General features: G+C 37.0%; 1 protein-coding gene across 1 annotated transcript; it reads left to right on the plus strand.

Moving 5' to 3' along the window:
• The first annotated feature begins 79 nt into the window (after window positions 1-79).
• TMEM156 (transmembrane protein 156) lies at window positions 80-26,872 on the plus strand. The gene is made up of 7 exons (XM_042871943.1): window positions 80-190; window positions 4,185-4,466; window positions 6,014-6,265; window positions 8,050-8,157; window positions 10,951-11,055; window positions 17,542-17,640; window positions 26,678-26,872. The coding sequence occupies exons 1-7, from the start codon at window positions 91-93 to the stop codon at window positions 26,689-26,691; spliced, it is 960 nt and encodes a 319-aa protein (XP_042727877.1). The 5' UTR covers window positions 80-90; the 3' UTR covers window positions 26,692-26,872.
• The last annotated feature ends 402 nt before the right edge of the window (window positions 26,873-27,274 follow it).

Below are 27,274 nucleotides of genomic sequence, written 5' to 3' on the forward strand. Positions count from 1 at the left end.
ATGTTGTTTTGCATAAAGCCCACACCATGCTGAAAGCTAAACCAGGAAGGAAGTTGCCACCACTGTGCTAGATGGGAGTGCTTCAGTGGCATGTGCTTGATTTTAAGAAAATCAGAACTCTTCAGGTTAGCACTAGGAGTACTCACCATGTTTATTTTATGTTTACCTGAGTTTTTCAAAGTCCATGAAGGTGAGTGATCAGCTTTTAAAGGACCCCTTGCTTGTTCTGAAGTCTAATTGCAATTGAAAAGTTGTCATGTGCTTTCCTGAAAGTGATAGTTACGATGCTATACTTGTATGAACTGTGTAAGTCGTATATATAGATTGTTTTCTTTAGATTTTTAACAAACAGAATTCATTATATGTAGTAATTTGAAAAGAGTTTGCTGTTCGTTTATGTACATTGCAAAATTTCTGGTCACTATATGCATATAACTGTACTTTTCACTTGCTTCCTCATTAAGTTAGTAGTTGAAAGGTGTATGTTAAGAAGCAGCTACCCATGTCTTTAAAAAATAAGTTTTCTTAAAAATCTCTCAACACAAATGCCTATAAATCTTCATATGGTTAACCTATGAAGGAGATACGCAGAGGATGCAGAGGTACCACGATAAAAAAGTAGAGCAGAATTGGTATTATAGCTCAGTGAAGCAAATCTGTTAACAGAAATCCCAAATACTGGTGATCCCGAAGGTCAATAATGTATTTCAGATGAATACAAAATATGTGAGTGTAACTAATGCATTCAGCACTTTCTTAAAAATTCATAAATAAATTAATATTAAAATAGCTTTGTCACAGCTGTTCCTAAGTAAGGTTTTGTATAAGACAAATCTTATAATAAAAAGAATCCCCTTGACAGCTGGTGTGTTCCTAGACATCACTACATTATTTATGAAGCAATTTCTTTATGAAGTAATTTTCTGGAAACAAATTAATACCAAATATACCAAGATTTGTTTGCTTACATTTACATTTTTACATTGATTCACCAAAACCAGCCACTGTGACGGTGGCTGCAATATAATATATAGTTTTTCATAGGTAATAAACCAACGAACTTTTTAAGCTATCGTAAGTTTCAAACATTATGAAAACAATCATTCAGTTTAAGATGTTGGAATAATGAATGTTTTACCTCCACACAGAAGTGATCAAAGGACTTAGTAGCACAGACAATGCAAATAAACAATGCCATGAATATCAGCAGAAGAAAACATTGACATTACTGTCAAACATCCAAGAGTAATTGCATTTTTCCACTGTAATTGTCCTAGATTATTCTTCTTGGAGTTGCTTCACACTGCAATAACACGATTGTTGCAATGCTGAAATTTATGTATGGTCTTAATCACATTATGTATAAATTGAATATGAGCAGCGCGCTGCACAGAATTGTATTTGGAAGATTAGAATCATAGTCATATTTTGGATGTTGTAAAAACTATAGAATAATATGAAAGACTGTGCAACGTCTGAATTATATGAGAAAGTAAATACACTGAACAATTTCATATGAAAATTTCAAGGAATTTGGTTTCTGGTTCACTGAAAACCTTCTGGGAACTGCTTTTAATCCAAAGTGTGTAGCAGGCTTAAAATGTACAGAATTACTTTCCTATAGGTGTTTCAAATTGCTGGCTAGGAGGCTGTGGACATTACTTCCCCACAAAAATTTGTTACTGGAAATCTTCACTGCCATGTAAAAGGCAGCCACTGTGCCTTCTATGATCGGCTCCTAAATGAGTGGTTGAGACCTTGTTTCACAGGCTTGTCTAAGATCACATTAACACTGCAGGTACTTCAGGTTTTTAATATAATGTAAGTGAAAATTTGAATTTTTTTACCCTAGGGAAAGTTGTGGCATTTATTTTGACTCCAGAGTGGGAATAAAATTGAAGATTATGCCTTAAAGAGACTTTGTGGGAAAAATCTAACCCAAGCCATTAAAAGCTTATCGAAAGAAAACAGTTCAGCATCACCAAAACTGAAACTTGTTTCCTTCAAATTCATAAAGCAACAGATCTATTTGGCTGAAAGTCTGTGAAGCTTTACATTACCTCAGTTTAGAACAAAATGTTGCTGTTTTTTTGGAGCCCGATGCTCTCAATTCTGGTCCCGTCCTCTGGGTCTGGTTATTTGATGGACTGTGTCCACTATAAATCTATCATTGTGTACTCCCCATGTTGTACTGTAGGCCTCTGCCATCTCTGACATGTTGTGTGTTTGCTACCATTTCTGCAAAGAAGTGATAAAAATGCGATTTTGTATACTGCTGAATTGATTTGAAACTGAGTATCATAGATCAAAAGAAAAAAAAAATAGTTAAGCTAATCCAAAATGAAATATTTATTATTTTCTTAAGGCGAATAAGTTTTTTTTACAAATTCAGATTTTCCCTATGAATAATTTCATTTTAATAGAATTGGATTTTCAGTAGAAAACAGAACAGAAAACTAAATAGAGGCTTAGTAAAGGATTTAATAACCAGAGAAATTCTTAATATTAAGTATGCGGGTTACAGATTTTTCTCAGAGGATGGTAAGTACCCTCCCTAACAGTACAGCATTCAAACTTTTCCAATCATTTAGCATACTCTTTACGCTCTGTAAATTGGCTAGCATTAGGCAGCTCTTGAGCCTGTTTGGTCATGCGGAGCATAAGATGCAAAATGGAATACATGGTGCTGTGCACAGACCCCCTGACCACAGTCAGCAGACTCCCACGTCTATGTACAAACTCAGTGAAAGGGGCCTGGTGGGGAACTGCCATTTGCTGACCTTGAAAGCTGTGGCAGTAGTCTTTGATCAGTTCCCCACCTGCATGCATGCCTTGCCAGGAAGGTAAACATTTTCCATCCGATGTTGGCTCATCTGACTGGAAGATGACTGCCCAGACCACCTCTTCCAGCTGGAAGAACTGAGAGCCTGCTCCACTCCAGGATGGTCAGATCAAAAGCATTTTGAGGAAAATATTTTGACTTCCCTAATGGAAACTTAAAATCTTAGATTTTTTCTTACCCACATATATAATATCTTGCATTTCAATGTGTTATGTTTTATGAGTTTATCACATTCTTATGTAATGATAGTAAAGTGAAGGTAACTGACTTTGGCACTGGATTTTGGATTTTATTTCTGTTCCTGCCTGAAATCCTTCACCGATCTGTTTCTGAGGCCAGTCAGCTCTGATATGAGCACAGATGGCTGTTGAAACTGTCAGATTGCAGATGAGTACTGGAGCAATCAAAGGCTGTTTTCCTGTCTATATGTAAGGATTTATGAACATATCACTCATAATGAGTGTTAGATGCAGAATTTCCACATCACAGACATGCAAAGATACTACCAGAATTGGAAGGTTAGCTAATATACTATGGGTTAGCACTACATCAACTCATGGGAGGGATTATTTGTGTTCATAAATACATATTTCATGTTGGAGTCCCAGAAGATTTTTAATCTTCAATTTCTTTCATACTGAAAAAATAGTTCAAGGTTAACTCAAGTAGAAATACACAGTTCATATAGGAAAGCCTTGCTTTAATGTAAAAGACGTTTAAAATAACATGCATTAATAATTAAAACTATGTGGGTTTTTTTTTGTTATTTGTTGCATTAATGTGCTTCAGCTGCAGTAATTTGGTATTGAAATTCAACTAGCAAAAACACTGTGCATTAAGTTTAATGATTGAATAGAAAAAAAGCAGGAAGGGTGGCTGGAGGATTCAGCAGTATTTCTGTGGGTTTAAGTGTCACTGGAGAGAAAGTTTTCATTCTCCTAACTATTTTACAGTGTGATCACTCTGGTGGGTTGCAACTGCATGGTTGCAGGGCTATGTTTCCTGTTTCAAACACAAGTGGGTTTCATTTTCTCTTCAAGCACGCTGAAATTTGAACAACTTTGAAACAGGAATGACACTAGAGATCACCACAAATGCAATTCAGTCAGTACTGAAAGATACTCCATGCAACTCAGTAATAAAATCCAAAATGTATGTTGGGAAAATATTCTCTGCTTTCTTCTCCTTGCTTGATGGTGCATGCAGTATTCTGCCATAACCCTCAAGAAGTGCATTTCATTGTATGATGGTTAAAGGGTATTTTACATGAAACTTAAATGCACTTACTTACCCATGTACTCTAAGAGATGGTTTTGCTAATACAGTACTCTTTGTTTTTCAGCTAACACTGTAGTCGTATCGTGCATGGATACCTGTTCATTAAATAGCACCACCTTTCCACTTTGTACTTTTAATAATTCTTGCAAAAGATCGCTGCAACAAAAAAGAAAAAATCAGATTGTGTTACTGAAGACCATTGTAAATCATTCAAATTTCCAAAATATTCCATGTATTTGCCTGTCCTCTAGTAGGGAACAAAAGTCAAATACTCAGTACTCAGAGTCTGAATCCAGCAGAGATGTGAATGTTGATCATCAAGAATCAAGATCAATAGATAAAAAAAGTAAGTAGGAAAAGCAAAGTACTTTATTTGGAAGTAGTTAATTATAGCATAAGATGCATGGCTTGATTTGGTAGTTAAAGATGATAATATGGCGCTGGTTCTCCATTGTCTTTGCAAACTCTACAGATACTGCTGTTGTTTGGTTGGTTGTTTTTTTTTTTTGGTTGGTTGGTTGGTTTGATATTTTTTTTCCTTAATAGCATTCTTTGCATTGCTGCAAAACATAGGTTTTTTGTCGTATTTGTAGCAGCAGTAATTCTTGGCTGTGAGTGCTGATTTCTTTTCTTTGAGGATCTTGTGTACGGGGGAGCATTCATTATCTTAAGGTCTGCAAGGAGTGCTGAGAGATTGCCTTGTCCAACTATTCCAACTATTGCTGTTGCAAATTTGACCCCTACCAGCTGGGTTTTATGAATGCATTTTGATCTCTTTTTTTTTTCTTGCTGGATTTTATAAAATATTTATTTGTAGAGTTCTATAGTTTCTGATGAGTTTTCTTGGTAGGTTTAATTTTAAGAGTCACTGTGGATCTCTGCTTGCTGATGGCTAATATTATATGATGAAAATTTGCAATCAAGTATCTGAAGAAATAAATTGAAGATGGTAACTACTTAGATGGCAGCTATGCAGAAATTAAAAGAACTAAATGACCATTTTTGTGCATATAATCTATAATATCCATAAAGAGTTAGTGGCATTTCTTGTTTAATAGAAGGCAGCACTGAATAAGGACAGGCCCAGCAGTATGAAACACTTAGCAACATCCACCGTTTTTCAGAGTAGTAGCAGTATGTTCCTTCTGTGCCTTATGCACTTGCAGTGTATCTGAAAACATTTGGAGGAGGAGAAGCTTCTGAATTCTGCTCTCCTAACATTGCCAGCAACAGGGGCAAGAGGCCAAGACCTGAATGTGAGAAATGCAGTTTTCTTTAAACTGCATCGTTTCCTTACTGAAAAATAGAGCTGTCCTTCCAAGCGTGGACAATACCAAAACAAACAAATGTGTGGACAAACTCTGTTCTCATTGATACACATACAACTCTAACACTTCTGACAATGTCTCATTTACCTGTATTTGTTGTTAATGTTCCACAAGCCTCACAGCTTGTGGTTTGAAATGAAACAAAGGCTTTCTGCAACTAATAGCACAGGAGCTGGATGTGCACTGCAGATTTCTATCATTGTACAGCTTTTATTGTTTCTTTTCTTTCATAGCTCAGTTTTTTGCTTTGTTAGCTTTGACAACATGTAACAGAGCAATAACAACAACAAAAGATTTGAAGCTAGTTATAAAATTAAAAAAAAAAGGCAATAATTTGCTGAGGAAATGTATTTTTTAAGGATAATCAGTACTCCTCATAACTGTTCAGGATCCTTACATCCTTTTGTCCATTTTATTATAGTCAGTAATGTAAAAATGCACTATTTATTTTCTTAAATAAGACAGAGAATATATTTTATTGCTCTGAGAGTTGGCTCTCACTGTATACTGTTATTTAACAGGTTTTTTTTTTTTTTTTTTTTTTATAACCTTGTATTTCCTATAGCAAAAGACTCATCTGAAGTGAACACAGAAGATGCTATTTCTTTTTATAAATATTTTAATTTCACCATGCTTCATGCGAATGAAGAAGTAGAGCATAGTACCCACTACATTCTGGAAATCCACATCAACAGCTCCATAGTCAGAGGAAGAAGTGCAGCTGAAGAATACCTAAATCACTCTTGTCTAATGGCTATGATCAATGACCAAAACGGCTGTATGAATATTTCACTTCAACTGAAGTCTTATGTGGAATGTAAGTTACAAAGGAGATTTGGAAACAATTTGCATCTTGCAAAAAATTTGCAGTAGGTAGTTATCTGCTTTCAGCAACTATTTGAAACTATTTCACAACAAAACAATGCATTTTTGATCATCCCTTAGTAAAAGACCATTGTAAGTAGTCAACTGACATGTTTTGCTATGTTTTGTTGTTTTTTGTTTTTTTTTTTTCCCTAGAAACAAGACAGAAAAATAAGCATCTGTAAATGTTATTTTTTTTTTCTCCACTTAATGATGACAGACTTACAAAATGCATGTTTGAAAAAAGCTGGAATTACTTTTTTTCTTTTTCCCTCCCCCTTTATGGCATAATTCTGATGTCTAGAAGGTAAATTAAACAATTCAGTTAACTTTGAAGGCAGAACAACCACTAGACAAGTTTGACTTTTCCTAATGTTGTGCAGCAACATCCTACTTTCAGCATTACTTAAAAGAGAAATATTCCGCTGAGCTAGGCTTACTTTTCCCAGAGGACAGCCTGACAGCTATTTAAGTTTCTCTTTGTGCTGCAGGAGGTTGCCTGACCACAGTCAGGCCTTCCAGCCCATGTATGCTACACTTTCCATTGGGGAATTGCTGAATTATTACATTCATTTAGTTTTGTAAGGCAAATGCATTTTATGCTATGCCTTTGCTGGAAAAGTTAAGCGTTTTTGAGTTGGATAAACCAGTGTAAAATATTTCCAGCTTAAATCCTAGTAAAGAGAGGGCTTTTTTTTTTTTTAATAGGACTGCATATGAGCATAGTTTTCAACTTGCCCACTAATTTTAAAGCTGTGATCTCACCACCATTTCCTAATAGCAATTTCAAGTTATTGATAAAAATTAACAACTATTTTGCTTACTTCAAAACAAAGCTGGAGAGGTTCACAGAGCTTTGACTGGGCACTACTGGCATGCAAGCCAATACAAGTTACTCCAAGATGGAGTACAGTATTGTGCCTGAAAGGAGAAGGCCTAAATGACTTCTATAAAAAGTACTTTTTAGTTATGAATTAGGAGGGATGAACTGTGCTTACTTGAAAGCCTTATTGGTAGTTACCGCTTGACTTCTCAGAGAAGAAGGCATTCAAAGTTAATATAGGTCTAATTATGGTATTCTACATCAAGAGAGGGAAAACAGCATTTTGGCTGTGGCCAGTAATTTGACTTTATGAGTCAGAGTCAAATTGTTGTTTGTTTGGTGTTTTTAATATTTTATTAGACAATGTCAGGGTTTGCATTAGCATGCAGCTGCCAAAGAGGTTTCAAAGGTCTTCTGGGGAGGCAAGTTCTCCATGCCCTTCCTCTGTGGTACACAGTTCAGGCTTGCACTAGGTACTGAACTGATTCCACAGGAATGTGGGTTAATTTCTCAGTAGCCATAGTCTGAAAGAGCAGCTTTCCTCCTTTTCACACCAAGACTCACCAATTCTTCCCCAAACTAGCTTTTAATAGCTTGTTGAATGTATTCCCCATGGGCTTCCTATGGGAGGTATTTTCTTACTTTTTAATAAGAAAATTTCTATGTATAATATTTTTCCTTCTTTGATATGTGAAGATGGACCTGGAAATTGGGAGTGTCAGTACAGGTGAACATTGAACAGTGAATCATTTTCTTCTGTATCCCATTAAAAAGCAAACAAAGAGAGGATATGTATTTTCCTTGTTTTACATTAAATATAAACATTGATCTTTGAAGCATTTTCTTACTGGCTGAGCTGCATGTAAAATTGTGATTTCCAGCTTAATTTGATCTCTTGTACATTTAATGGACAGATCCAATGTGTATGACGAAGATCATTTGGCTCAGTATGATTCCAGTTGTTATTGTCTTGACTGTTTCAGTTGTCATCTACAAAATAGTCCAAGAAAATGGCCAAAACTGTAAGTAACAAGTTCATCTGCACTAAACATCTACATTATGAAAAATTGACAATAACAAAGCTATTGATTATTATGTATTTCAGACAACAGTATTTTAATCAAAGTGTTGTAGAAACTTCTGGAATACTCAGATGACTGATCCCTTTCATCTTTGAATTGTGGATGCAAATCCAAGATTTTTGCTACTAAATGAAGTCTGTTTGTTTTAGCTGTTTTTTTGTTGTGGTTTTTTTTTTTTCTGATACATAATTGGTAGCCTATGGTCTTTTGTCTAAAGAACTTCTAGTTTCAGACTTATTTCAGTAGATGAAATGAATACATCTGATCTTTGATTTAAGTCTTAAGAGATGCCAATGACCATTTTAAACAGATTTAAATTCCCCTTTGTACTCAAAGCAATTCAGAAACTAACTTTGCTATGGAATAACTTATTTTGAAACAGAAACAATTATTTCTACACATTGCCTTCATTGAACAAAACAGGGTCTTCCTATGCAATTCACTTCAGACAGAGTCTGAAATTAGGATTCACAGTATTTCTTCTAGCAACATGCCATGAATAAGCAAGAATAAAAGTGTAGGAGTACTCTAAGCATGAGACTTCTGGACAACCAAGATAAAGTACTCTGCACAAAATCTATGCAGAAAATTGACCTCATCAGCTGCTGGTCTTTATTTTTTATTAGAAGTCAGAGCTATATGGTACAGGGAGCACACACTTTCATCACTGTGAAAAGTTACTTAACCTCTTACCTAATAGAATAGCTTTCAGATGCTTTTCAGAGCAGTTTTTTTCTGAGACTTTCTACTAGTGTCAGGCCTGAGTGGGTAGGAAGCTTCTTGAGAACCAGAACTTAGTTCCTATTAACAGACAGATGCCCATTCTCCTTGTAGTTGGGAGCTACAGAATGGGGAGACCTTGGTCACAGTGGTAATAAAAAAAATAATGGGAATGCATGTAGCTTATCATCATCTCAGCTATACTCACAGGCAGCTTTGTAATGAAAAAGCAATAGGAGTTTAGCTTTAATTTTAATCTTTAGCTGAACAGAAGGCAGAAGAGTGCCTACACACAAGATGTTTCCATGATCAGAATGTTTGTGATTTTTTTTGTATCTACATAATGTAAATATTTTATGCATATATTTTTAATTAATAAGTGAAACAGTTGCTTAAAATGACAGCCCCTCAAAATGACAAAACAATCACCTCATCATATGAACTTGGTTAAAATACATGACCTTTTATTTATTGCAGGAACCAAAATCTGAATGCTAATTAACATATGTACAAATTCTATGAACTGTAAAATAGATCTTTATAAGTGGGCTATTAAATGCTCTGGTTTGAAGGACTTTTGTGGTAGCTTTCAAAATGCAAATAAATGTCATGAGTGTGATTGTCTACGCTCTGAGTCATAACATCTCATTTTAATACAGAGCTGCTAGTAGTGATAATTAACGATTTACTACCTTTACTCTTAAACATTGGTTTTCTATTAAATGCAAGTTTTTCAGAATTGTTTTAGGCACAAGCAGCAAAGAAGAGATGCCCTTTGTGAGCTCCTGGTTTCTGATTGGTTTCTAGAGAGCATTTCCTGTTTGTAGAGGAATAGTGTTGTTATTAGTTAAATTTACAATTTATAACATCATGTACAACATCAGTATCTTACCGGCAAAAAGACAAGAACATACAAATTATATTTGAAAGTTTTATTCCTTATATGTATACATTACGCCATCTTTAATCAAAAGTCTACATACTGCTTTTTTCAGTGGTGCCTGAAGAATCTGTCAGAGTATTACTATGTGCCTAAAACAGCTGCTATGAATTTTTACCATCATAGTTCAGTCAGTACTTTTTCTCTTAATTTCTGAGTACTACTGAAATCTGGTAAGAAATGTGGAATTATTCATTTCCTCTTGAGACGTTCCAAGATATTCTGTTTGGCAGACTCTGAGACTCTTCGAAACATTAATGAAGTTATTTCCAAAAGTGCATAAAATAAAATAGCCAAACACGTTTGAAGGAGCTTGCAACTGATCCATGACAAAAGAGCTAAATTAGAAATTAGTTCTTCACTATTACTCTTCCAGACTTGCCTTAAAACCAATTCCAGACCTTCCTTTAACATTAACCATTAGAATGCAGACTTAGGACTTCAGCATATTATATCTCACTTGTGTGTTCACAAAATACCATGACCTAAATAGTGCTAATTTTATGAACTTCTTAAAGATGATTTTTCTTTTTTAGCATTCCCGAAATAAAAATACTGGGGCACGTCTGTTGTTGGATGCTGAGAACCTGGGCTTTTGTCTTTACAGATCAGTGCTATTAAGATCATCTCTATCTTTCTCTCAGTGATACAGAGCTCATTCCTACACTGTGCTCCCAAAGGTGAACACCACAAACTAACAAATAAGCTGTAGGCTTCCTAGGATTCTAATACACTCAACTCTAGCTATTCCACTGTTAGCGGTGAGATTCTTAACCTCCATAGGAACGTGCAGAGTGACCTTTTTGATAACCTTCCAAAACGTTCTCAAGATACATGCTCCAGAGGAGGGAAAGAATAATTTGAAAAGGGCAAGCATGAAGACATAGAATTTAATTTGGAAAAATAAAAAAACATCAGGTTAAGTTTTTTCTCAAGACCTTATCACAAAACTTTCCCGTTCTTTTTCATGGGAGATGTTAAACAGTTTAAATATGAGAGGTTTACCCACTTCCCCTCTAATGACTGATGTATATAATTTTATAGCTAAGGATATCTTATTTTGTTTAAAACAGATTGTAAGCACAGAGGAACAGCAACATTTTCTACTGATCAAGGGAAAAGTGGTTCCAGACTTGATATAAGAACCATTTCTGCTACTAAAGTTCATCTATTTCCTGGTAGGTAATATAAAATGAAATAAAAAGCTAACACATCTTGAAGCATGGAGAGTTCAAGAAATGCTTTTGAGTCTTTCCTGCCAAGGGATGCCTCTGTTTTGTTTCAGAGTTACCCTGATCCTACAAAAAATTGATCTGGCTTATGTTATGGAAACATATTTATATCAGAAATAAATAATTCTCACAGTGAGTCTCTACAATGACATATTATATGTCGGAATGCTTCTGTCAGTCTTCCAAATGTTTTGCATTAAGAACTGTTCTCCTTTGTTGTTGCTGTTGTTTTTAATACTTCAATTTAGTTTTCAGTCATGTTGTGTGCCATATTTAAAGTCTTGCAGCCAAGTACTTTGTTAGTGTATGGAAATTGTACACAAATGTAGGCAATCATATGTATGCTGTATGTATTTATGACTCAACAAAATCAACTACTAAAGGATGGGATGGACAAAGACAGCAGTGAAGGCCCAGAGAATGTCTCTGCTGGCACTTAGCAGCTCAGTGCTAGAGAAAAATCCTAACAAAGTAAAATTTAATAGTTTCAGATCAGTATTAAAACATGGTCTTCTGAGAGCATAGTGTGTTTAGCACAGATAAATTAAGGGGCATGGCTAACCTCAAGGTTTTAGTTGCAGAAATTAGAATTTATTATTAAATCTGTGTGAGGGTAAATTAGCAAATATGGCTCTGAGTGTTACTGATATTGCAGGAAAAGTCATATGCTGCAATAACTTCAATCGATTCTGGTTCCACAAAGGGAGCTCTGTCTTTTCAAAGATAAACATAAAGAATAATAGCTTTGAACGAATTCAAGACAAGAACAGCTACAGAGCCAGCAAATGAAATAAATGGTTTTAAATTTGTCTAGGCTTGGATGCCTCGCTGTTTGTCTTGTCAATTCTTGAAGAATTAGAGAAGCAGCAATTTCCCTCTACAACTCAGTAACTCATGGCATTTCAATTTTACCTAGAAAAGAGTGAATAGCTCCCTGTCTGTCTGAACTCTCCTGGGAGTACAATTTATACTCCTTAGTTTTAGAGCACAAGCTACCTCTAAGATATATTTATGAGCTCATTATTTTCATCCTCCAGGAAAGGGATTATCTCCCTGACATCTTTTGTCTTTAGTAGCTTCACCATACCTGTTTTATTAGCACAATGTCATCTTTAGTGCTGAATATCCAAAGGCATTTTTGATTATGAAATTTTATGGAAAATTTCAAATGTAGTTTTATTGTACTGAAGAGAACAGGAATCCCATATTGGTTTGTTGTTCTTACTTCCACATTCCTCCTGCATCAATCTATACATTTAACTCAGAATGATGCTTAGTTGTATAGACTGCAACAATTGGCTTTACTCTAATCAGATATTCATTGATTTCACACACTATGATTCTGCTGAATCCAGACAATTTTCCAATTTATACAACTTAAAGTAGAATCAGAACCATATGGAAAGTGTTTACTTCATTTTACCTCCAGGATTTGCAACTGTGATAGTCAGTTATAAATTGTGATAGGTTTCTTATTTGACAGCCCTCGATAGTACTTAATTTATCATTAGTATGTAGCTTCAAGTCTAGAAGCATAACACTGAGATGCACTGAAGACAATACAAACATCCTGGAAACACCATAATGAAAATAACTCTGTATTACAAGGGGGTGGGAAGGTATCTCATGGATGAAAAGATGTTAGATACTTCTCAAAGCATTCAGAGTTCAGAAAAGGATAAGGAAAGACAAAGAAGGAAACTCATACTTTGAGAATGATTTCTTAAGGAGGCAAAGTAAATTAGTGGCTTAGTATTAATGTGTTACTACAAATAAATAATTCACAGCTCATATCTAAAACTGTTATTGCCACTGTGCACATGAATCATTACCATCCAGCCCAGTGGCAAGGAGGGAAGATCTACGGTATATTCTCTATGGTGGCACTGAAATGATAACTTTCTGACTTAAGAAAATCATAGTATTTTAAAGGAACTGGCACATACAGTGATGTTAGGGAAGCTTTAGTGTGTTCTTCTGGTCATGAATGTAGATTGTACCATGACTGTTCAGTTAAGCTAAAAAAAGTACGGATTGGTACATGTTATCTAGACTTTGGATCTGTCATTATGTTTTCATAAAACATTTCCTTGCATGGTTTAAACTGATAATGCAGTTTTCCTTTATTCAGCTGCAACAGCAAAGGATGCTTTTTGTTCAGTGCAAGAAGTTCTTTAAATGGCTGACCTATATTTCCAGACATGGAACATTTTCATACTGGATAGGATTTGACAGTAGTAGTTCAAAGTATAGATAAAAAAAATCAATTTCTTGCTTTGTGTTCATGACAGAGAATCTTAGGGAGATTCCCACATCAGAGGCTTTTATTTCAAGACTTCCTTTTTTTTTTTTTTTTTTCCAAATTGGAGAGGCAGTAGAAGAGGTTTTGGAACAGCTTACTAAATTAATAACAGCAATTATGAGAACTAGGTAGTATTCCCCAAGGTGTTCTAAAAGACCTCAGTAACTGCTAAATCGTCACGTGTGGTTCAATGCTTAAATCACCTTGATTCCAACAAAATGGAAGGTAGCTGTACTTGTGCTGCTCGTATACCTTTTCCTTAACCCACTTTTGCCAAACCACTTAAATACCTTTTCCACTATTAGCAACTCATTAAATATTGCTGTTCTCATATAGCTGTATCCTAAAAGGAATTTGAGCCTGGGGGCATGGCACATAATTACCTGTGTGTGTATGAACTATATACTACACTGTTAAAAAAAAAAAAAAGAGGAAAAAAGGAAAAGAAACAGAGAAAGAAAAAAAGAAAATAGTTGCATAAGAAATACAGATTGCATAAATAAGAGGTTTAATACCTAGGAGTGAATCTGCCTAGCAGATTCGTATTGGAAGTTTCATTAATATAAGTATGTGGGTTATAAGCTACAGTGTGAGTACATAGAAGTTCACCTCTATAAATTCCAGATCTCATTTTTCCAGCATTAAAAAAAATCACATTCAATTTTGTCCTATTTTGAATGCAGCATAAGGTCTGATGGAAAAAATCCTCTTCCCACTTCTGTTCTAGAAGAGTAGTGCACAGAAAGGGAACCATATTGCTAGTATCATCATATTAGCACTCTACAGTCTTTGTGAGCTATCTTAGTTCAGACATAACGCCTGCCACATTGCTGAAATTGTCTTCTCTCATTTTCAGCAACACTCCATTGGCTCACAAAGTCATACTTTGGCTCATTACATTCTGGTATACAAATACAGGATTCCCTGACTCACTCTCCGAGTCTGCTACAGTAATGCAAAGTTAATTCCCATGTATGTTTTCTGCTGATAATATTATGAAACTCCTGGCTTTTAGCCATGCCAAGTTAATTCATGTGCATAGTTCATTCGCCAAAACAGATTTTGAACTTATCTCAGTCACAGTACTGAGTATTCCAACGACTGTACTTATTGAAGTAGTAGCATTTTTAATTGATATTTCATTAGCCTGTGAGTTACAACATGCGTTTGTATGTTCACATCTGTGCTACTTATCTGAAATCTTAGAGTTATAAGTTTTCTCTAGTGAAAATGAATGTAGCCCAGAGTCAGTAAATGCACACAGCACTTGGCTACTCCATGGTTTGCTGAGTTACTGTTAGCAAAGACCAGCATCCATGTTTTGGCCTCAATTCCCAGCGGCAATGGAAATACCTCCTGAAGGCTAGCAGCCATTCACAACACGACAGCAAGAGCAGAAGCCACCCCAGCCATACCTGGGGGTCAGGCTGGGGCACATGGCCAGCAGTTCACATGGCTTTTGTTGCTGAGGAGGTGTTTTTGTGTTTCTCCTAGGGGAACAGTGGTCAACTTGAACAAAGGCCACCAGCAAGGTGATACAGAGCTCAGTTGCTGCAGTCTTAGCATAAAATGTAACACTTAAAACTATCCAGTGAAGCAAGTACATCAACATTTATATCTACATTTCAAATGGAAAAGTAATTTTTAAAAAGCCCAAAGTATGCCAATCAAAAGTAAAAAAAAATAAAAATAAAAGATAATGCATCAGCAAGTCTGAGTGCATGGCTCTTTGTTCAGGCTAAGAGAAAAGGAAAAGCAGAAAAACAGATTAAATGCTGCAAGCAAAGAGAAATAGTTGCAGATCTCAGGTACAGAAATTTTGGAGTCTCCAGGAACATAAGAAGTGGGGTGGCTTCTTTAAAACATGCTATAGAATGCTAAAAAAGCCACTAAGCAATTGAATGATAGTTTTATAACTCATCCTTGAAGAAGAATGATGCAGGATCACAGTGACAACCAGGATTTGGAGAATAAAAAAACCTCAGAGTTTCAGGGCTGCTGTTGTCTTCTGGACTGTTTACATTTTGTGACACCCATACCATCTGATATAAGCATGCTTTGCAACTATAATTTGCATGAAAGAAACAATTAGGTAAATTTCCCAGCAGTCACTTGAATTCCTACATTGCTTTCCATGCTATCATATTAAAATAATGGTTCCCAGCCTACAAGATTAAAGGAAATGTGCCATATTCTGCCATCTCTCCAAGGCACTGCTGCAACATCAGGCTAGTTGACAGGTTGGAAGTAGAAGCAATGCCTGGTTCAGTAGTGCCAGGGCTGCAATCCCACTGAATTCAGATTCAGTCCTTGTATTCTGCAATACATTTTCTTTTTAGCATGAGGACAGGCAGGATACAACTTCTACTGTATTAAGTACATGCAAAGCCAAGACAGGAAAGATTTGTTTAATCTTGGCCAATTGAGGCATCACATATTTGATTCTGATCCTTCCCAGTTAGTTCCTGACATAGCTGTTGTCCTTGCCATTGTAACTTAGATGAATAAGGCTGGAAGAAGCAAAGCTTATCATGAGGTTTAATACTAAACACAGACTTGCTAATTTCAAAGATGCAACATGTCCAGAGGAAAAAAAAAATGTGAAAGTTAATTACCATTTGGGGTCTTTTGCTGTTTCAGAAAGGAGAATAAAATCAAGAAGGGACAGGTAATCTTAACGAGCTTTTATAGCTCCTGTATGCTTTCAGTAGGGTGCTTCCAAATGATTGGTCTTTTATTTCTCTGTTCTATTTGCATGCACGCAGAACAGTGCTGCACTTAGGCTCTGAAAGAAATATAAGCCCACATTCTCTTCCAGGGTTCAGTCTGAGGGTAAAATAAGATCAGTTTTTAAAATTTGCCCTAGGTTTATTTATTTTAGCTTTATTTTTTCATATACAGTTTCTTAATTACCAAGATCCAAACTTCACTTTTTAATTGGTCAGTAGATACAGTAAGTGAAGAAGAGATGAAGCTAAACTTATATTACAGTACATTCTCTTGTTATAAACACAACAGAAACCCACTTGTAAGTTTACTGAAGTCATGAATTGTCAGAGACAGGGTGAACCTGAAGTTAAAATATTTTGGGTTCTACTTCTTCTGTAGCTCTTTGAAAAATGCATTATTGCATCAATAACTCTGACTTCATTAGCCTGGCAACACTATTTCACTCTTTCTTTACCTGTACTCCAGTAAGGTACTGTATCAGCATCCTTGTTGGCAGTGTGCTAAAGGCATCACTGCATCACTCCCTGTTTCTGAGGTGCATGATGCCATCTCTTTTAACCACCATATGACACCTAGATACTCTCCTTGTGCATATGACAAGTTATCTGAAACCATATCAAATGTTCCTGAGTGACAATCTGGGCTGTCCTCATATTAAAATGAATTGGAAAGTTTACACTCTAAATTTGTTTCTTCTCAACCAGCCAATGACAGGCTTTTGTATTTGAGGAGCATTACAGTTGGTATTACAGCTAGAAAGATTATCGTGGTGAAAATGGGAAAAGAAGCAAACAGAGAAGGGACACTCACCTGTATCCAAAGAACTAGGTTACCAGGAAAGACTCCACAGAGAGGAGATCTCCAGAAAGAAATCCATTCCTAGTGGCAGTCAGCCCTTGAATGGGGTGTAGGAGAGATGAAGCCGGGCACCACCTGTGACTTCTGCTCACACAGCTGAATCACCTTCACCTGTGCTTCCAGGGCTGACCCAGTCCTTTCCTCAGGTGGTCAATCAGTGGTTCAGGCCGTGACTCTCAACAGTTCCCATACAGGGAGACTTTTAGTTAAACCCAAATTTGCATGTATTTTCACTACTAGTAAACTTTTCACGAGCAATTTAGTTGCCTATCTCCCAGCTGCTTTCCATAAAGACTTCAGATCAGCCTGCTGTAGTCTAAATAGCATGCAGAAGTGAAATACCAGAACATATTTAATACTTGCAGGACTTCCAGACATACATTTGCATCTCTGGATACTGAAATCCTATTGAAAAATTGGTTATGCACCTCTGTCTTGTAATCAGATAGTTTTCAATGAATTTCAGACTTGTGTATTCAAACACTCTGCTGATGTATTTGCTGTTTAACAATGTGAGTTACAAATATTTTAACTTTTAACAGTGAAGGCCAACGAGCAACCGATTCCACTTACTGCACATAAGATACTGCCCATAATTCCTGAACAAGAACACTGTCATCTGAGTACATCAAGTATTGAAGGTACGTAAATATCTTACAATACTCAAATTTTTCTGTTTGCCTTGTATTTTTAGAATTAGTATTAAGCAAACACAGACTCACAGAATCACAGAATCATAGAGGCTGGAAGGGACCTCTGGAAATCATGTAGTTCAACCCCCTGCTAAAGCAGGCTCCCTGCAGTAGGTTGCACAGGAAAACATTCAGGTGGACTTTGAATGTCTCTAGAGAACAAGACTCCACAACCTCTCTGGACAGCCTCACCCAGTGCTCTGTCATCCTCACAGTAAATAAGTTATTTCTGATGTTTGTATGGAACTTTCTGTGTTACAGATTGTGCCCGTTACCCCTTGTTCTGTCACCGGGCACCACTGAAATGATCCTGGCCTCATTAACTTTGAATCCTGCCCTTCAGATATTTATAAGCATTGATAAGAACCCCTCTCAGTCTCCTTTTCTCCAGGCTGAACAGTCCCAGGTCTCTCAGACTTTCCTCGTAAGGGAGATGCTCCAAGGCTCCTCATTATTTTTGTGGACCTCCTCTGGACTCTCTCCAGATCCCTATCCTTAAATCCTTAAACAGTACTCCATATGTGGCGCTATCTGCTCAAAAAAACTTCTTACTTCATCTAGCCAAATATACGAGATGACTAACAGGAAAATGTGTTTTGCGGGAGCTAGATGGCAAGAAAACAAAATCAAGTTTCCTTCTGGTACCAAGAGTTATCTATAAACTAATCTGTTAGCCTTTTAAGTGCTGTGTGCCTCTGAGAGCAGCAGTGCTAATTCTGACACTATTTTTCTGGTATAGAACACTGAATCCTAGACATCAGCAATTTGCTGGTATTTGTTTCTGACAAGAGCGGAGGAGAGGAGCAGTTTTCAAATAACTTCTGGAAATAAGCATGTGTTTGAAATGATAAAATTCACAAAACAAAATAAATTACTTGTTCTGTCATTACAGCAGTTGGAATAAGTGACAAGAAGTTGGTTTCAGCTTGGAACCAAAACTAGTATACTATTTCTAACTTTCTCTGGCTGTTGTATTCTTGTAAGTGTTTCAGGAAGTCAAGATTATTGGAAAAAGTCTGAAAAAAAAGTGCAGTAAAAATATACGTCTTCCTGACAATACTTGTAATGCCTAGAAACAGATTACTCAAATAAATAATACAAACACAGAATCACAGAATCACAGAATTGTAGGAGTTGGAAGGGACCTCCAGAGATCATCGAGTCCAACCCCCCTGCCAAAGCAGGTTCCCTACAGCAGGTCGCACAGGTAGGCATCCAGGCAGGTCTTGAACATCTCCAGAGAAGGAGACTCCACCACCTCCCTGGGCAGCCTGTTCCAGTGCTCCGTCACCTCACTGTAAAGAAGTTCCTGTCCACATTTGTGTGGAACTTCCTATGCTGCAGTTTCTGGCCGTTTCCCCTTGTCCTGTCTCCACTCACCACTGAAGAGTCCAGCCTTGCCATTGTGCCTCCCACACCATCTACAGACTACCATCAATTTTATAAATAGGGTTATGGCTATTTACATAGATTTATATTACTTTTCATGGTGACTTTTTTAGGTTAAAAGTGTAAGAAGTTCTTCTGTACGCGTATTTAAATTGCATGATGTATTTTCAAAAACAAATCATACTATCTTTTTCATCTATTAAAAAAATTGATGTATGCTTTGTTTTTTTGTGCTTCATATGGAATCATAAGCAGCAAAGCTGTGCACTAATAGCAGATTTTAAAAAGCAATTTGGAATAGCAATCCTGGCAAATAATAACTGAGCAAGATTCTTCGTTTTTCTTCTGAAAGAGATTAGCTCTGTTATGGGGCAGCATATTATCACAAAACTGCAGGCAATTTTTAAGTTGTTCCCATCCATAGATCTTATGAGAGCTTACAAGGATGGAAAGTTGACATTGTTACTGTTCTAAAATGATTCTGCCAAGAGACAGAGAAAGATAACATGACTTGAAAAGTCAGAGAGGTGGTGAATGTCCCATCCTTGGAAACATTCAAGGTCAGGCTGGATGGGGCTCTGAGCAACTTTTTTGAGCTGTTCATTGCAGGGGAGTTGGACTAGATGACATATAAGAGTCCTTTCCAACTCAAATGATTTTATGCTTTTATAACAGGTGAGAGATTTCTCAGATCACTCAAGTTCATCTGTTTGCCACTTGGATGTCATGAGTTTTCTTAGGCTCTCATCAGCTTGTATGTAGGGCCCCTTCTTCCTTTCTGCAGGAGATCCAACTACTTCAGCATTAGACTTTCTATTGGATTCACAAAACTTCATATTCTAGAAACAAAATGTTGTGGTCCCTTCCCATGAAAATTTAATGTCTGTGTTCCTGGAGGTGAAGTAATCTTTCAGATTGATTTGCTGGTACCCCTTTTGCTTTTATTATCTTATATATTCTGTATTGTAGAATAGAAAGCAGGAATGGAACAGCTTTGTAGATGTTCTAATCAGAACTCTGTGAGATAGTATATGAGATTCAGGATGGTTTTGTTTGAAGTAATGTCTTTGATTAATCTCTGAGCCTGTCACTGAAAGAAAAAAGATTAGGTGTCTTGAGAAACACCAAATAAGCTTGTTTCAGTGCTGTGCTGTGTCAAAACAGTCTTGTTTTCGTGGTCATAACACAGTCTTCCCTCAGAAGGACTGCTGGCATCCAGGTGAAGTGAATGCAGTATGTGGGATAAATGCTCAGAACATGATTATTTAATGTTACGTGATATTGGATGGAAAGATTATTTAAGAGTGTGGCTGGAGAAGGACTTGTTTGTGCCTGAAGAAACAAGAATTAGATCTGCATCTCGTCTTCCATTGCAACTGGATTTTGAATAACGTTTCTCACAGGAATAGTCTCAAAGCTTAAGAAAAGCACTATCTGTTTTAGTCTTGCTTCAATTCCTGCAAAGAAACACTTTCTCCTTCAACCAGAAATGCAGCTCATTACTACTTATGTTTGTGGGTGGCTCAGTAGCTAACAACATTGGAGTTACAGCTTGCAGGAAATTTTGCTGGCTGGAATTGCATCTGGTTTCTTTGGATGTGAAAGGAGGCTGTGATCTACTTCTCTCATGAATGCTAGGGTCATCTTCATTAAGTCTGTAGCACTTTGGTCTTTGGTGGCAAAGACTAGTTTGCTCAACAAGAAAGAGCTGGCTGCATTAAAGTACTGCACACGAACACCTAAGTACTGAGATTGAAAAACAATATGATTATTAAATTCAAAGAACTGACAAAGCTTTTCACAGATGTGATCAACTTGATAAAATCTGATTGGGTTGTTTGTTTGACAAGAAGGGTAGGGTGGAGTATCAGAAGCCTCTTGATCAAAGAACATCAGCTTTCTATCACATTCTCAGTTGCTTCCCCAAAACACATGGATTGCAAATCACAAATACAGGAACTTGGAGTCAAGCCTGTAGTGAGGAAGGGTTCTAACCTGAGATAAAAATCTGCCTTAGCTCCACTGGTGGTAGTGCTCACAGCTGTCCTCCAGATCTGACTTCAGTCCTATTGTAAAAATGCCCTGGATCTCTGAGACCAGTTGGTAACTCAAGAGCCATGAGTTGTGTTCCTAAAGCTAACGTGTGCCAATTCCCCTGCATGCACATAAGCTTTTAAATCACTTGTGTTTTACACTTCTAAATCTTGGCAGCCCAGGCTGTTGGGTGAGCTCTCAGTTTGGCCAAGGCACCTTCTCTGAGGTTGCACACTTCGTAGAGGAACACATTTGAAAATAACTCAGCTGCTGAGATGTTTTTCAAGCAAACCACTTTTCTTTGAGTGATGCTTTTTCTGGATTCCACGTAGCTGAATCTGCTTGTAGCAAACATCAACCACAGCACAGTGTTTATCTGTTTTTTCTGTAATGACATTAGCTACACAGTAAGCACAACAGAAGCTGTAAGGAGCAGGAAATAAGTAGTCTTCATTTTGTTTGTTAAGATTTCAGAAAGAAAGAAATCTCATTTTTAACAAACAACATTGCATTCTGTGTCCATCATTTTTAAGGTGTGAAATATGAGAGGACTTTTCATAGCATCCTATGTCTTAGTACCCTTGAGAGCTCTGAAATGAAGGTTTGATAAGATTCATTTTTTAATCCATCTATTTTACTGCTTTTAAATCTTCCTGGGAAGGACATGATTTAAAATGTTGTGGGGACAGGAGAAGATCTCTCTGTTAGCTATGTTAAACTTTGTCCCCAGCATGCTCTATTCCTCATGACAATGTACTAAATCAAAGTAAGTAAAATATGGGTGATTTCTTTCTGAATGCTTAACAAAATGAAGTCTGGCAGTGTGGTGGTTACCAATGGACAGGAAGTAATTGGGACTATGCATATCTCTAAGCATACACATACCAACAGGCACACAAGAAAATATTCAGCTGATAGAACTCTCAACAACTTCTGCATCCATATACCTTTGACAAAGGAGAATCTTTTCAGTCTAGGTAACTTGAATATCTCTGTATGTTTTCAAGAAAACTATTATTATTACATTTGAGTGCTGAAGTTAAGAATCCTTCTCTATTTCTTCCGTCTTTCATTAAACCACCAATAGCAACTGTCCTGAAAAAAATGAATGAGTGAAGTTTCTCAGGTGCTGTAAGACAGTTCTCTGTTTATATGTGACAGTTGTAGATGTATTTCCTAACTGCTGTCAAATGGTGACATAAGAATTACTGCAGAGTTCAAGGCTGTTGTTTATTTGGTTAGAAAGCATGAGCATTTTATTCAGGGCAAACGTTTGCATTAGGAGGCTTTTCAGGGACAGGATGCTAGAATAAAGCCCTGGAGACCCAACTTCTTTTTCAGTCTCTTCTGGTGAGTCTTCATTACTAATTGCACTGTGACAAGAAATGTTTGCTCCCAGCTAAAACTAAGAGATTGTGTTGTGCTTTTAACTTATGAAGCACTGCTTGCATCAACGTGTACTCTTAATGAACCCTACTGGCATCAACTATTATTTTTAGCAGTTCTAAAATGCTATGAGATGTTTATCTGGGTCTGTTGCTTTTTTTTTTTTTTTAAATCTGAGGTGTCAGCAATGAATATTCTTTTCTGTGATAAATGAAAAGATAGAAACAAGAAGGTGCAGTCCAGGAGAGCAGATCAGAAGAAGACAAGACTAAATTGATATATTAAAGCTAGACTTCCTTTACTTAAAAAATTCAGCATGACAAACCATAAGGAAACTAACATTTCTGAATGCACCTGATTCAATGACAGTTCCGTAAAACAGTGTAGGGAAAAGAATTATTGCAGTAAGAATTAAAAGTGAACAAATAAGAGTCAATTCACTGTGCTCATTAAAACAGCCCTATATATGGTGACCAGCCTATCTAAAGGTATTAGAACATTCAGCAAGGTGGTTTTGTTGATGGTTGGCCTGGAATCACTGTTACGCAGGGAAGGCTTTAGCTACACTTGTCCTTTGAGGCTGAAGCAAGCATGTCCCAAGGAGGGATTTTTCTCCAGCTGTGTCTGTGTCCATCCCTTGGTCTGTCCTCCCCAAAGCAGACTGCTTCAGGGCTCGCTGGCCTCTCCAGTGCCACAGTCACACTTCCACCTTGCACTGATGAGAGCAGAGCAACAACCTCATGTGTATGGTTTGAAAAGTATTGTGAGCCCACTCACAATTTTTGTCCTCTGCCTTTTTAAAGGGAAGCAGTGTTGTATTCTCTGTCTCAAAAGGAGCATTAAAGGATTTCACAGCTGACTAAGGACAGAACAGTGTTCTGCCTTATTAGGGGAAATTAGAGGGAGATGCTGAACTGACAGTTCTTGTTTGAAGTGCTGTCATTTTATGAGGGAAGGGGAAGAGAAAAGGAAGGAGGGAGGGAGAGAAAGAGGGAAGGAAGGAGTGGGGAGAAGGAAAGAAGAAAGGAGTGAGGGAGGGAGAGAAGGAAGAGAGGAAAGTAGAGAGGAAGAAAGGAGGAAAAGGAAAGAAAGAAAGAACAGGAAAAACAGGAAGAAAATGGAGGGAAGAAGGGAGAAAGAGAAAACTGTCTTTCAGTCAACTGTCGTGGACATTTATTATTATTTTTTAAGTGTCCAGTGTCATGCTCTGGGCTGTCTTTAGATCAAGTTCACACAATTTGGTCATTGTTACCCTAAGCACTTTATTTACTGCATCCGTCTCTTTGACAGTCAGTGCCCCAAAGGACAAGATGAAATAATCTTACTGTCCTGCCTCCCATTAATTCTCTTAGTAAAAGTGGTTGATGTGTCAAAGGCTGCATAATAGCTAATGAAAGTTCCGCATCAGCAATTGCCAACAATTTTAGTCTGCTTCCTTTTGCCATCAGCACTTTCATCTCTCTTTATAGAAAGCTTTCAGATCCTTGAATACGTAAAGTGCTTCACATCTCTGTATTTCTTTCTGAGTGACAGATAGCTGTGTAGTTATGCAAGAGAAGTTGGTCTCCCAGTGAATGTATAATTTAAGGCACAATCTTATCTTCAGGTGAAATGAATTATAAAATTGGAACATAAGGTAGATGACAGGTAACTGACAGGGAGGATGCACAGGGGAGGAACATATATGGCTAGAAAGATGAAAAGCACATTTACAGAAAATAAAATAAGTTGATGTATCCTTTTCATCTCAGCAGTCCGAAAGCATGTGGACATGTCACCTCCCATGCAGCGCAAGAGATCAGCAAGTAAGCTTGCATGAGACAATTTGATTCCTACCCAGCTACATTCAGATTGGCATCACTGCCATCATTTCCTAAGGATATCTCCTTTCCTAGCAATGTAGAAATTCAGCTGTACAGAGTCCAGTCTAATACCACACTAACATCTAATGTGCTGGTCTATTTAGGACATTACCTGCGTTTGGGCCCAGTCCCTTCTGCCTTCCCAAAGAGGTATTCAGATATCTTCATTGCAGAATTTAGTAGCACAGATAGGATAACTAAAAATAGTTTTGCTTTTCAGGGCCCTGGACAGCCTGATCTAGTGGGTGGCAGCCCTGCCCATGGCAGAGATTTGGAAGTGGATAGTTTTTAACTATCCCTTCCAGTCCAAACCATTCTATGATTCCTTGATTTTCCTTATGTGATTGTGACTTCACATAAATGTTCTCATATCTAAAAGAGCCCCTTGTAATGTTCAAGCAAGACACCCACACAAACAACAGAAGACACTAATCATGCAGTGGAAACAGTGAAACTGTTCAAAACATTCTAATAGAGGAAACACAGAGCATGTGTGCTTGGAAGCAAGAGTGAGATTAGTTGGGCTCTTTTTGAAAACTGTATTTGTAAAGAACAATAGGTGTGATTTCAAATTGATGAGATCCTTCTAGATTTTTTGAAAAGCATCATTTGAGTGCTCAGAAGTGCTAAGTGTCTGCTGATGAGAGCCATAATAAAATTGGATGTGATGATGCTGAGTTCAGCCACATCTGGATTTTCCAGTTGGCCATTCTTGGAACATGAAATTTTATTTATGTATTATGCTTTCATGAATTCCCATAGATAGCAATGAAAAAAGATTTATGCCCGTATGCAGTTCTAAATTCCTTTGAGGACTACATAAAGTTACTTGATCTGAAATTAAATTATTTTTTTTAAGTATCACAAAAGATAATTCTCCTACTGTTTCTGCTTTTGTAATAGATTCAAATCTTTATTACTCATTTAAATTAAAACTCCTTTTAGAAAGAAAAAGCTCACAGAATCAGACTGCTGAGCGCATTCCAGGGTACTTGGCATGATTATTGGTCTCAGCTTAAAGTGCACACTGTTTCCAAGACAGACATTTGAAAGTTTTTGAAGGGAAGCAGTCCTGCATGCTTGCAGAACTGGACTGTAACAGGCACTGTACAGTCTGTTTGAAACCTCCGTTCCATTAGATGGCATCAATTTTTGATGCATTGTATCCTGCCTACACATTTGCTAGATTGCTTCTGCAGCTGCTGCCTCCAGTATGATTTCACAGCCAAAGAAACACTTCTTATCCTAGTTCACACAGCATAAAGGAAAAGAGAGACAGATGTTATTCAGCCCTCAGCTACATGAACTACCAGAATGGGTGACAAGCTGCATTTGCTTTTTCACTCAGTGGAGAGTAAGTACTAAAGAAATGCAGCACATTTTTTCCCAAGCACTTTTTAGTTTCCTGAAAACTAAAACTGAGTTTGATTTGGATCTGGGCATTTTCACATCTTGTCTCTGCATCACATGCATCTTCAGGAGCTGCAGTCCAGCTTTCAAAAGACTCACTGATGATTACCATACATATACAAGTATACTACGTGAAATGAAATTGGGCACAGGTCTGCAAGTTTTCATAAGGATAATTTAACTTCTGGCTGAGCAGCACTAAGTAAGAATTACTTAATTAACTTCTGAACACTCTGCAGCAGGTGGATCAGTTCACAAAGAGACATCCAGGAGTTGACACTGAGAGTCTGTGGGATTTAGGCAGGTATTACACAGAACATTCCTCATCTTGCTGCCAGGAGAGGAGATGAAATAACTGAACAAGTTCCACTCTCAAGGAGACGATCATCACCTACCTTTAAAAGAGAGTTCTACAGTGAACTGTATGGAGACAGCAGAAGCCCAGTTTGAAGTACTTTACATCTTACTGGCTCACTGAGCTGGGTGTATGTGGCCAGTGCTCTCCCATGCAGCTTCTCTCTGCCTACTGGATGCTTTTAGACAGCCCCATGCTGCCAATGTTCCCTGAAAATGAGGGCCTGTGGTTCTTTCTGGAGTTCCTCTACCCAAGGACCAGGTACCTGAACCATCATTCTATTGATAGGTGTCTTTTGTAGCTCTTTACCTCCAATCTGGTGTATATCCTCTGTGTAAATAACTGCTTAGTTAGATTTTTTTATTTTATTTTATTTTATTTTGCTTTTTTGCCTTTCTTTGCTTTTCTTTTCCTTTTGTAATAGAGGAAAAATAATTACTGTAAATGTGAAAGAAATGTAGCATTGTGAAGGGCACTGCATTGACATTTAAGAAAATACTGCTTTTTAACCTCCTCTTATTTCTGATATTAATGTTTTTTTTCATTTCAGGTGGTACCATATGAAATACAATTTCTATTGCATGAAAGAAAGAAACAATACACCACAGAAGACAGCATCTCTATTTCCAGTTTGGGAACTCTGTTATCCATCTTTTTAGGAGAATGCCAGCTGTGCAGTTTAGTTGAGAAACTTCATTTTATCTAACAGAACTACTTGGTATTAAGAAAATATGAATAATGGACGAACACACTTTGCTTTAGAATCAACTTCAGCAGTAAATTATGGATTCCCATCTATTTTCTGTTTGTTCAAGATTTATGCTTAATCACAAGGTCCTGAAATAATCCATGCAATAATTTGTTTTTCTAACTGGGAGGAAATTTATATTCTCCATAGAATGAAATACTGATAAAAGATAGAAATCAACCTATGTTTTCATGAAATGAGTATAGTTTTCAGCTTTTTTAAATCTCTAGGTGACTGAGATGCATAAGAAAAATCATTTCTGGCTGTTGAGGAAGATGGCCAACAGAATATAGAAGAAGAGAGTTCTGCAGTACATTTTAATTTCTGCAGCAAACTAGGAAGACTTTCATAAATTCTGCAACATCTCAGGGGATAAAGAAAAAAAGCGTGGAAAATTTG

The sequence above is a fragment of the Lagopus leucura genome, unplaced genomic scaffold, assembly GCF_019238085.1.
Source record: "Lagopus leucura isolate 7727_CA_CO unplaced genomic scaffold, USGS_WTPT01 Super-Scaffold_100004, whole genome shotgun sequence".
NCBI lineage: Eukaryota > Metazoa > Chordata > Aves > Galliformes > Phasianidae > Lagopus > Lagopus leucura.